Source organism: Eretmochelys imbricata, chromosome 9 (genome assembly GCF_965152235.1).
Source record: "Eretmochelys imbricata isolate rEreImb1 chromosome 9, rEreImb1.hap1, whole genome shotgun sequence".
NCBI classification, from domain to species: Eukaryota; Metazoa; Chordata; order Testudines; family Cheloniidae; genus Eretmochelys; species Eretmochelys imbricata.
Window position 1 is genome coordinate 75,391,961 of NC_135580.1, and position 13,097 is coordinate 75,405,057.

At 39.7% G+C, this 13,097-nt stretch overlaps 1 protein-coding gene across 1 annotated transcript in view; it reads right to left on the minus strand.

The window, feature by feature from the left end:
* Nucleotides 1-251: 251 nt before the first annotated feature.
* Nucleotides 252-13,097, minus strand: part of LOC144269760 (sodium/hydrogen exchanger 2-like) — a 51,936-nt gene continuing 39,090 nt past the window's right edge. Inside the window, exons 8-12 of the mRNA XM_077825559.1 lie at nt 9,515-9,679; nt 8,152-8,257; nt 6,721-6,855; nt 1,751-1,817; nt 252-355 (exon numbers count right to left, since the gene is read on the minus strand). Coding sequence (XP_077681685.1) covers nt 252-355; nt 1,751-1,817; nt 6,721-6,855; nt 8,152-8,257; nt 9,515-9,679 — 577 coding nt within the window. The remainder of the gene's footprint in view (nt 356-1,750; nt 1,818-6,720; nt 6,856-8,151; nt 8,258-9,514; nt 9,680-13,097) is intronic.

Genomic DNA, 13,097 nt, shown 5'->3' on the forward strand with positions numbered 1-13,097 from the left:
GCTCAGAAGCTCCTCACTGGGCTTTTCAGTGTTGCAGTGGGAGCTCCTCAGAGCAGGGTAAGGACCCGACATGCTGGTCTAGCTCTGAGCCCCATGCCCTGGCAGTGTGAGGGTCAACTGGCTGGGAACTGGCAGGGAATAATTCACCTTCTGAAGAGCCCATATATGTTGCCTTGTGTAGGGAACACCACTTAGACTTAAGCCAGCTGTTTGCAGGACAACTCTGCCATGCCTGAGTTGGGGCAGAGAACTCAAACAGGGAGGTGCTGCATCAGTAGATCCAGGTGGTTGAAGCCACTGTGCTGCTCTTTATCTGATCCGGGAGGGGTGGAAGAGGAGGAGGAGGAAGTCATAACTGCACAAAAACAATTACAAATAGAGGTTTTAAAACAAAATGGTTGGGAGAAACTGAACCAGCAATTGGTTTCGCCACCAGATGCAGAAAACCTGGTGGCCTGGGCTTGAGGGCAGAGCTTAGTCTTGGAGCCTACAACGATAGCCCTGGACTGTCTCCGACTTCCATAGATGAGGGTATTGACCCATCAGTAATGAATGAGGGGGAAAGCTGTGCAACAGAATATAGCAAGGTGATATCCTACCAGCCTCTGGTTATGAAAAGGACATTGAGCATACAATGCTGAGGAAGATAAAAAGGGAAGAAAATTGAATAAAATGATAATAATGGGTGACTTCAGCGTCCCTCATATCACTGCTTAAATGTCACAAAAGGACACATCTTCTGTCTTGCTTAGCATGTTCATTCATTGACATTTAAGTGCCTAGGTACTAATCTGAGAATCCCTGCACAAGGACTGGGCATCTCATTTTGGTGCCCACATTCGAAACTTGGGTTCCCAGTAACTTTCCAAATCCAAGTCTTCATGTTATTCTCCTACAGATTCGCAGAACTTTTGTTCACCTACAGTTCTTCACTCGGGGCACATTCTCACTCCTCGCCTGTAGACTTTTGCCCCATAATGGAGGGGACAACACAAAGAGTAGTGGGAACTACCTGAACAGTTAGCTGTGAGTGAATACGTGTGTCCCACCCTATTATATCTGCCCTAGCTGTGGACATCAGAAATAGTGTTGCTCCATCTCTATCCTCAACCCCTCTCCTGTAACTCAGAGACAGTGGAAAGCTAGATATCTGGTGTCTGTGTATTTTAGCTGATAGTGCACACATTAAGGCTGCGTATTTTATTTTCCACTCTCTATACGCTAGGACTATTTTACTCTACATATTTACTATATATTTTTACTATATTTACAGCCCCCATTTCGGCTTGTGCGTGCTACAGACTGTGACCAAAAAAGTGGCCATGTTCCCAATTTACCTGTGAAAAACCCAGACTGGCACATACAAATTGGGTAGGTGATTGACTGACAGCCTCATCTGTGTGCACTAATAACTGACTGTGTGTGTGTAAAATAGCTGCCCACCCACTTTACTAAGTGCAATCAGTTCCTCAGGGAAAAGATTTCAGAGTAACAGCCATGTTAGTCTGTATACGCAAAAAGAAAAGGAGTACTTGTGGCACCTTAGAGACTAACCAATTTATTTGAGCATAAGCTTTCGTGAGCTACAGCTCACTTCATCGGAGTGTGCAAAAATGAAAATTTTGCCCCCCGTGCTCCAGTGAATCCCAACAACCCAACTAATGAATCACTGATGTAACACTATTTCTTCTTCTTGAATATACCATAGGGGAAAACATCAGCATGGTCACTCATATGTTTTCCCACTTACCACTTAAGGAACGGCGCAGTTTAGGCTTTGCGTCAGATCCATGATGTGCAGAATAGGAGTCATCCTTCTGTGATTATAAAAGGAAGTAGGTTAGGACTTTTATGGAGATAGCCTGTAAGTCTATAAATGATACTCATATTTCAGACACAAGCCATTCACGATTCCCATGCACTCTGTTTCCATTTGTTTTAATTTTGCCAAGAGAATACAAGAAAAACAAAAAGAAATGCTTCTAAAAATAGATTAAATACCCAGCATAGATTTCTGGGAGGAAATGTTTACCGACACTTATTTGTTTCATGTTGATGAAAGAGGTCTGAACTCTCAGGGAGCAATTTAGCAGATACGATCTGAAAGCAGCAGATCTGGAGCGATGAGGACCCAGCCAAGTGACTGAGCAGAAACTTGGCAAGGCCACATACATTTATTCCCTGGCTTTATGCCAAGTAGCCAGTGGAAAGCTTGCTAGGTAGCGAGCTCATGCTAATGAGCACTCTCTCCTTTTGCTTCCGCACTAATCTGCACTTCTCAGGAATTTCTATTAGCACAATGCAGCTAGAATTCTTTGATATTGTTTTAACAGGAAATAAGTCCTTTATGCAGCCATGATTTGGCTTGTATGTTCAGAAACCCATGCTGCCAAATCACTTCTGGCCACCTCCCAGCCCAGTTTTCAGTTTTGTTTTCTTTCTTTTTTCCCTTTAACCAGGGACCTGATGCCCTCAATCCATTGTTTGCAGTTTTGTTGACTATTTTAATAACAATGGCTTCCAGGGTTGAACAGCAGTGGCCTAGCTCCCTGGAAAGCCATCCCCAAGGATATCCAAGGACTCTCAGAGCGTGCTCCATTCAGTCCCTCTGACACAATTACTAAAGGCAATATGTAATTTATGGCCATGCCTTACAAGCAGCTCCAAATGAGCCATTTAAAGGGGAGAGGGGACTATATGTGTGTTGGCAAAAGAACAGAGGGAAGAGCTAGTACAAATTTCAAGGGCTACAGGTGCAAGTGTTTTCTGGGTGCTGAATAATAATTAGGTATTGTACTAAGGCTCTGAAACCACAACACCTATGAGATTTTGGGTTGGATCATATCCCACATGTGCAGTACAAAGAAACCCAAAACATGCACAGTAATATAGAGCGTGCATTGTGATACATATCTACAGCAAACGGTAATAGGAGACCTTATCCCTGAATGGTCAGCGCTCTTCAATGATTCTTTCCCCTGAGAGAGGGTGAAACTAAGACCTGAAATTGAACTTTTTTGAGAAGAAGGATGGTCTTTGGGTTAAGCCTCTGAACTAGCCCTCAGGAAATCTAGGTTAAATTTTTAGCTCTGCCACAGATGTCCTATGTAACCTCAGATAAATCCATTAATCTCTCTGTGCCTCCATTCCTCACCTGTGAAAATGGGGTGATTAAATTTCCTTTCTTCATCTGACTGGCCTGTTTAGACTGTAAGCTCTCCAGGGCAGGGACTCTTATGTATATGTATAAGTAGAGTGACCAGCACAATGGGGCCTGGCTCATTAATTGTTACTGTAGAACTACTCGAATTAAAAAGCAGAGCTGGTAGAAACTTTTTGCATGAAAAGCGTTTTGCAGGGGAAAAAATGGCCTTTACAAAAAACATGTTGACATTACTGACATTTTACATGAAAATTTCCATGATACTTTAACCAAAATGTTTCCAGAAATTTTTAATGAAATCTGTACAGACATTTTTGTTTATGAAAATCCACATTTTGTTATTGAAAATTGGGCTTTTGGTCAATGAAAATTTTTGAAAATGATTTCAAATACTGTTGTCATAAAAATATTACCAAAAAAATCAGAAAAAAAACAGAAAATGGATCAATTTCAAACCCTGTGAAATAGACACATCTTTGAAAATTTTCATTAAATCATTCACCTGTTTTTTATCTAGCTCTAATGAGTAATAACTTTTAAATGCATCTGCCTTTTATTTTTTCCTGAAAAAAGGTGCCAAGTGGTTGAAGACTCAGGCCCCTAAGTTGTTAAAAGAGTTGAGATATGACTCAAAGTTAATTTTCTCTTATTGGATTCCTCTGCTACATCAGGCAGCACTTTTCTACTAGACTGTAAATGGAAGACCGACATGCAAATTCCACCAGCACTGGATGCGTTAGCGTGATCCCTTGTACTTTGCTCCTACTTCCCTCTTAATTCTTCTGATCAGTCAGAGGGTATATACAAAACAAGTTTGTTTCAGGTTTCTTTTCAGATTTGGTCAGTGAGTATAATTGTAATAGTTCCACCTTGTGGTAAAATGCAGAATAGAATACTGCATGGAACAAGAACACATACTTTTCTCTGGTATAATGGTCCATATCTGTCTCAGATAAAATCCTGAGGGTCAAATTCTTCCCTGGAATCCACATAAAGCACAGTATGTGACCCTTAATTACACTTTAGTGCTCAAAAGTTCCTAGCTAGAGTTCTACAGGGTTTTCAATAATGAATCCTTTCTGCAGGAATATGGACTGTGTGTATCAACTTGACATAAAACTCTAAGCCTAAATGACATAATCTGAAAATATTTGGCTTTTTAAATCTATTTTTATCAATGCATTTTTAATTTAAACCAGCAAAAAAATCATTTGTGTGCAATCAAATGCTATAATTTGTCACTCCATATCATTCCAAGTTAATACACTGAGACTCTTTTAGAACACATATGAGACATCTTCCTAGAATTTTCAGACATTAATCACATTTCTTTCATTTCTGTTTGCTGTAAAAATGACATCAGAAAATTACCAAGAAAAGGCCCTGACTGTGCAAACACACAGGTGAGTAGTCCCATTGACTGCAAAGGATTTCTCTCGTGTGTAAAGTTACTCCATGTGTGTTTCTAGGATCAGGGCCTCAGTATTTATATTTGTTCTAATTACAGAGTCCAAAAATGGTGCAGTTATCACCAAAATGTGGTGACATGACAGTCACTTTAAGCATAACTTTGTTAACTTTAACTTTCTAAATATCAGTGTTAACTTTCAGACAGTTTCATATTACAATTAACATAATGTAAAGAGACGTGTTGCAGTGCTGTATACTACCCTGAAGTATGCTAAGTCCCCTGTCCAGTAATGAACTCTATCTGCATAAATCCTATTGCAGGATCAGTGCCTGGACTGTATCTTGGGGTACCTACTTCCTTCACAAGTTTGCAAAGTGAGCATGAATACAGTACAAGCCATTTTGCTGACTCGACCCATCGCTTACTCACCAGATACAACACAAATGTTCTGGCTTTTGCTCCCTTTACTAAAGGGCATAACAAAGTTCTGTCATCTTAAAGACCAATAGAGTTATTTAGGGAAAGAATCTTCCCGAGTTTAATATCATGTGCACTGCAATATCTAACAGACACAACAGAGGAGGTCTATGACGGTGTGAAAGGGTTAATCGCTGAATGTCCTTACTTAAAATATATAATCTTGCTCACAACATTAGCATTAGTTTAACTTAGCTCTTTTTCAATTTAATTATACCAAATGTTCTACAAGAAAATTCCATGTTGTCTTCTATCTATTTTTAATTATAAGTATCAATCAGCATGTAAATGATCAAATTAAATCTTTTTGGTTGTTTGCTTCTACAGCTGAAACACCTTTCTGTGAATGAAGGACTAGAAGTAGAGGCATTTGGTACATTACTTGATATCTTGATTGGCTCTTCAGTGACTGGATTTTCAACAAAGAAATCTGAGGGGAATAAAGCTCATGGGGGTTTAGAGGGTCTATGCTGTCCGGGAAATCACTAGCTAAATAATCATTAATCATTTAACTACCATACTTTTCTCCTCTGTTATATAATTTTATTCTTATACACATTAACAGCCACAGTTTGCCCTTGGACACTTGACAGCAATTCTGCAATGCATTTAAGCATGTGCTTAGTCCCACTGAGCACATGCTAAAGTGCTTTGTTCAGTAGATATGAACCGCTGAATTGGGGCTTTGGAAGCTAAATATTTTGGTCCTGATCTTGCTCATTTGCTTGAAGTCAATGTAAGTAATGGATGTCATCAAGTAGTCACAGTTGTTTGAATCATGCACAGTAACTAATAGTTAAAGTGAAATATTTCAGAGTAACAGCCGTGTTAGTCTGTATTCGCAAAAAGAAAAGGAGTACTTGTGGCACCTTAGAGACTAACCAATTTATTTGAGCATGAGCTTTCGTGAGGTAGCTCACGAAAGCTCATGCTCAAATAAATTGGTTAGTCTCTAAGGTGCCACAAGTACTCCTTTTCTTAAAGTGAAATAGTTTGTCAGTTTCTTTTTTAATTCAGAATATGTTAATGGTAAATCTGGCCCTAAAGTGGGCTTTTTAGGAATTAGGTATACTATATTTCCTTTGATTTGCTTTTATTTCTTGAAGGCTTCTCAAAACTGTAACTAGTTTAAAAAATAACGTCAAAGTTGTGATATAAAAGCCTTACAAAAATGGCTCTGTCTTTCTGAAAAAGTTGTAAAAAAAATATATATTTACAATACATCTGGATTGATGATAACTTGTGCCCCCAAGTTTCAGCTTGTTATGAAATCTTACCAGATCTCCTCCCCGCATGAAAAACAGGCCCTTATAACAGAAAAGCCAAGTGTCAATTCATTAAAACTGCTAAGTAAATAACTGTCCTAACACTGATAGAATATATGATAACAATTAGCTGAATTGTGCTACTGCTCATTCATTTGCAAGGGATCTGAATTTTTCAGGTAACCCAAGAGTTTTGTACTCACTAATATTCAGATGAAGGTTAATAGACACTTTTATTAAAAGGTACCAGAATCTCTTTTCTTTAAAATAACAACTTCCTGGAGTTTGGTGATAACATGTATATCTGTTAGTATGAGACTCCTCACCACTGAATATACAAGAGAGTGAAAAGGAATCATGCATCATGCCTCTTTACAATTAAAAGATTTCCCAGCCCTCCATACCTCCTTTCTAAAGTGATCAGAGTCACTTCTGTTCATATGGATTCGAAGGCTCCTGTGTCTGAGAATCAGGATCTCCTTTGCCTGCTCTGCTGTCCCACTTTCTCCAGGAAGCGTATGCCTGTTATATGCTGGCACCTGCTCACATAAATCATAAATCATATAGATCCAGCTCCCACTGAAGTCAATGGGAGTTTTTCCATTTAATGGGCTTTGGGTCAGCACCATATGTAACATCACAAAAATAAATTTCCCAGGTGTAAACTTCTATAGCCAAATTCTGCTCTCACTTCCCCTGGTGTAGACCTGGAGTATCTCCGTTGGCTACACTGGCCATACTCCAGCTTCAGACTGGTAGCAAAAACCAGACCTTGATTCTTTTGCGCCCACTTTTTAATGTTTCCCCAAAAGCCTTATCTTGTTGCATCTCTTAGCACAGCAGCAAGACAAAAGGTGGTAGCTCTGTGCCAAGATACCCATATTAGCCACATTCCTAATGATTTGGCATTTCATGCCTAAGCCAAGAAAGCAAAGGCTTTAGTTGCGTTTAAGAGATAAAGCTCCACATACCACCATATAAACAGTTCTTAGATAGTATAGTATACTATAGTATAGTATAGCATAGTGCAATTGTTCTGCAAACAGCAGGATTTCCTATGCACCCAAGGGTAAACATTTCATGGCAAAACTGTTGAATAGCTTTAAAACATTTTTCATTTAATTATTACTATAGGGTCAAACACCTGTTGCTGCTATTGGCCGAACTCTTTGCACACACCAGGAGCACCCTGCAACCCTCCACTCCCCTCTCACCACCCTCCCATCCCCTTCTCTTTCAGGGACTCCCTGAAACCCAACACCTTATCCCTCCATCGCCCCCTCCCCATACCAGGGGTTCTGTATGGCCCCCATTTTCCCCTCCCCCTATGACAGGAGCTCTGTGTGCCTCTCCATTGCCCCTTTGCCATATGCCAAGGGCTATGTGTCCCCCATGCCCTCCTTCCCCCATACCACAGTCTCCAACCCCATGCCGGCGGCTCTGTGTGCCCTCTCATTCCCCCTTTCCTCTCTTTACCTCCCTTGCCCCCAAACCATAGTCCCCCATCCTCCCACCCTGCCAGGGGCTCTGCATGCACATGCAATCCCTCTTCCCCCCACCATTCTCTCTCTCTCTCTTTCAGGGTGTCAACATTTTTAAATTGTATGGGGAGGATGGACAGAGCTAAAGTTACCACATTACAGACAGACAAACAGAGGAACAAGCTGGGTGTTAGTCTTCACTTTGCTTAGTCAACTATTCGCTCTCCATAGAGGGAGACCTTTAGTAGCACATCTAAATAATCCCAATATCTGTGCATGCTGCTGAAAATCATACTAATAATATTTTACAATTCATGTAACTACTGTACTGTAGCTTGAGTGGAAAAACCTTACTGTTCTCCTTATTTTGTATAGGTTCCTTGCCAATATTTTCTGTATATTCTCCAGCACATCTGGATTCAGAGAGTCCGATTCTTTGATCATTGTGGCAGACCTGTGGCTGTCACTGCAAAGAAAACACCTGGGTTCTTCATCAGTGCGTAGTGCATGAGATAAATTGCAAAGGCACTTAATGAAGCTGAAGTTACAATTAACAGCTTGTTTGTTGAGTAGATAGGCTAATACAAGGAGATTGGATTGGTGAACAGCAAGAACCATGAAAGAGCAGAAATGTCAGGGGGAGATGGGATCAGAGTCATGTTACTTTAATTTCTGACATAATTGCCCAAACTTGCCATTATTTTCTCCATAATTTTTCAATGATTTTAAAGTTTGCCACCAAATGCATGTAAGTGTTGATTGTTCAGGTCCAACCTCAGCACAACTCACTGGGAGTTACACACCTACCCCTGCCAGGAGTAGAGACTGAGAGCTTAGCTCCTCTGGCACTGCAATGGGATTGTTCACCAAAAGCATTTTCTTTATATCTGTCTGGGCTACACCATCTCTTCTCACAGAGCAGCCAGCAAGGAGGGGCGAAGGGAGCAGGGAACTCTGCCAGGTTTCCAAGTAACTGTTCCCTCCAGGCAGGGTGGGCTATGTGCGGGTGCAGACTCCCAACCCCACAGATCCTGAGTATCCGCTCGGAAGGGAAGGTTAGTCCTCGTCCAATGGACGCAGAGGCATCTGCAAGGAAACATGATCAACCTGGCCCCCTTATCATCTGCCCACAAGCTGCGCTGCTTAGTCACTCTGCAGCTGCTGCAGCTGCAAAAGGTTGACCTGCAGAAAATGCTGCTTTAAGATTTGATATGTGTGAGGGTCCCTTGCCCATGTCCCATTCCCTGCCTCCAGGTTATGCCTCCTCCACACCTGTAAGCGAGATTAACTATCTGCGTTAACACCCCAAGCAGACAACTAATCAGATCTGGTGACCCAGCTACTCCAAATCATACCACAATTTCCATTAGGATTTTAAAGGGTTCTGATATAAAGTTATTATACAACCATTACGTGCCAGGGGATTGGCTAGCACTTTAATCTTTCAAGGACCCTATCTCACAGTATGGATAAATCAAACATGGATTGACTGAATCTGGTTCAAATGGTTAAACAAGAAAATATCAACCAAATTTTACAATTTAAAAAAATATTTAGTCATTTATATTTTACCTAATGCCACAAACATGCTAATGTCTGTGTTACAAGCAGGGACACAGCCCACCTGCAGTCAGGACTCCCAAGCAGGGAATCAACCTCCCATCAGCCTTTCTGAAGTACTATTTGTGTCATTACACCAGGCTAGGAAAACACTTACAGCAAAGATGTATGGGACGGCTCATGAATTAACTGCCCTGCTTCTACTAGCTCAATGGCATGTTTCCTCTCTAGCTTTTCGTAGAGCAGCACAATACTTGATTTTGGCTGGTCATACTCTCGGAGTAAGAACTTCTGAAGATACTTGCCGTTGAAATATTCCAGTCTGTTCAGGAACAAAAAACAAACAAACACTGCTGTACTGATACTGTGATGCTCATGACTTGAAGAAAACAAAAATGAAACACTGCTGTGCTGAAACTTTGTTTGAACAAAATTGCACTGTCTCATTCTTTCCTCCCCAGGATACAGAACTGGTTCTGGCAGATTGGCTGTTGTTCCTTTAGACATCTGCTTTCCAGCAACTAGTGGGTCAAGAGCCCCGTCCGGCCCACCTTGCTTTGTGGGTGTGCAAAGAGCACAGGGTTGTGCTCTATATTAATTCTATAATGTGGCACATGAAGCAAGTTAGAGCTTCTCAGAATGCAATTTGTAATGCAATAAAATGCCTCCGAAGGGCCAAAATGATTCCGAACTCCATTACCGTTGCTTATTACATTCGATCAAACAGAAGTGACTGGGATCAGTCCAGCAGCTTCCAGAATCCCCTCTCGAAGCAGCTCCCAGCTCAGTACTTGAAGGAGATCTAGTTCACTTCACATACCTGTACAGATACTCAAGTTTGGCCATTGTTTGGCATCATATGTCTCTCTCTAGCCAGCAATTTAGCCTAGGTATTAAGGTTCAGGTACTAGGTACTGTACGTTCAGAAAGAGCCAGTCCTGAGTTGCTTAGCAGACAGCGTTTTCAACACCCTCTAGTGGTCATTCCAAAAACAGTCATTCTTAACAAAAGAAGGATCTGTCAGATTACACATACAAGAATCCTTACCATGAAATTAGGTGTGCATGTTTGTAGAGCAAATAGTAAAACATGGTAAATTATTACCAGTGCACTTTAAAGGTCTTTTTGTTTACAAAAACAAAATGCACACGTATATACAATTTACCTCATGTTTAATGAAAATTTGGCATTTTTGTTATGAAAATCTCAGTGGATGGTCCATGATTTTTCAATACCTCAAAGTAACACAACAGTCTTCAATCACTGTTCCAACCAGCATTGATCTTACATTATTTACAAGAAAAACAAGGAAAAGCTACATTTTCAGATTCATAACCCTTCACTGATCTAAACACAAGGATGACTTACAGCAGGAGCACTGGCAGGAAAGAGGAGAGTTGGACAAGCAAAAGGAAGGAGGAGTAAATATAATTAAACCTTAAATGTAAAGAACAGCTGTAGGTTCAACAAATGCAACTGTACAGATTCCTAATATGAAGTGATAAAAGATAACTAATAACAAATAACAAACAATAATGGTAATAATTAGGGCTGTCGATTAACGGCAGCTAACTCACGCAATTAACTCAAAAAAATTAATTGCGATTAATCGCACTATTAAACAACAGAATACCAATTGAAAATTATTCAATATTTTTGGATGTTCTTCTGTATTTTCAAACATATTGATTTCTATTACAAAACAGAATACAAAGTATACAGTGCTCACTTTATATTATTATTTTTGATTGCAAATATTTGCACTGTAAAAATGATAAACAAAAGAAATAGTATTTTTCAATTCACCTCATTTAAGTACTGTAGTGCAAAATCTCTTTATCGTGAAAGTCAAATTTACAAATGTAGATTTTTTTTGTTACATAGCTGCACTCAAAACCAAAACAATGTAAAACTTTAGAGCCTACAAGTCCACTCAGTCCTATTTCTTGTTCAGCCAATTGTTAAGACAAACAAGTTTGTTTACATTTACGGGAGATACTGCTGCCTGCTTCTTATTTACAATGTCACCTGAAAGTGAGAACAGGTGTTCGCATGGCACTTTCGTAGCCAGTGTTGCAAGGTATTTACATGCCAGATATACTAAACATTTGTATTCCCCTTCATGCTTCAGCCACCATTCCAGAGGACATGCTTCCACGCGGATGATGCTTGTTAATAAAATAATGTGTTGATTAAATTTGTGACTCAACTCCTTCAGGGGAGAATTGTATGTCTCCAGTTCTGTTTTACCTGCATTCTGCCATATATTTCATCTTATAGCAGTCTCGGATGATGACCCAGCACATGTTCGTTTTAAGAACGCTTTCACAGCAGATTTGACAAAACAAAAAGAAGGTACCAATATGAGATTTCTAAGGATTGTTACAGCACTTGACCCAAGGTTTAGGAATCTGAAGTGCCTTCCAAAATCTGAGAGGGACGAGGTGTGGAGATTGCTTTCATATGTCTTAAAAGAGCAACACTCCGATGCGGAAACTACAGAACTCAAACCACCGAAAAAGAAAATCAACCTTCTGCTGGTGGCATCTGATTCAGATGATGAAAATGAACATGCTTTCGTCTTCACTGCTTTGGATTGTTATCGAGCAGAACCCATCATCAGCATGGACGCAGCTTCCTCTGGAATGGTGGTTGAAGCATGAAGGGACATATGAATCTTTAGGGCTTCTGGCACTTAAATACCTTGGGACGCTGGCTACAATAGTGCCATGCGAACACCTGTTCTCACTTTCAGGTGACATTGTAAACAAGACGTAGCCAGCATTATCTCCTGCAAATTGTAACCAAACTTGTTTGTCTGAGCAATTGGCTGAAGTAGGACTGAGTGGACTTGTAGGGGCTAACGTTTTTCATTTTTTAATTTTTGAATGCAGTTTTTTTATACATAATTCTACATTTGTGAGTTCAACTTTCATGATAAAGAATTGCACCACAGTATTTGTATTAGGTTAATTGAAAAATACTATTTCTTTTGTTTTTTACAGTGCAAATATTTGTAATGAAAAATAAATATAAACTGAGCATGGTACACTTTGTATTCTGGGTTGTAATTGAAATCAATATATTTGAAAATATCAAAAACATCCAAAAATATTTAAATACATTGTATTCTATTATTGTTTAACAGCACAGTTAACCATGCAATTAATCGCAATTGATTTTTTTTAATCGCGTGATTAATCGAGATTAATTTTTAATCGCTTGACAGCCCTACTAATAATACCGCTGTATTTGTACCTCCTCATAAAAACACATATCTTTACATTTTATCACATGACTAGCGGTACTAAAATAGCATAGTAGTGACTCTGCTATGGTTAATTCTTTCATATTGCACTTGAGTATGTCAAATACTGGATCTCCAAGTCTGGATAGGGCATCCCATGTTTTCTGTCTTTGCCTTTAGTTTTTATTTTTAAAGGAAATGCATGGTCCATTAAAACCAAAACTAAAATTCTTAACAGGATCAAAAATGAGCTACAGTCTGTGTCCCCACATTCCCAGTAATACAGCAAAAAAAGTGGTCATGAAACACCCATATATATAAAATTAAAATAAAGAAGAAACAAAAATAATACAAATAGCCAAACCAAGAGATACTGAGCACACTGGAAGGACATCAATAGTCTAAGATTTAGCTATTTCTAGTGAGGTAAACCCTGGTTCAGGATAGCATTTTAGTCTTTACTTTGGTGCACGCTAGTCCCTCTTTGTTATTT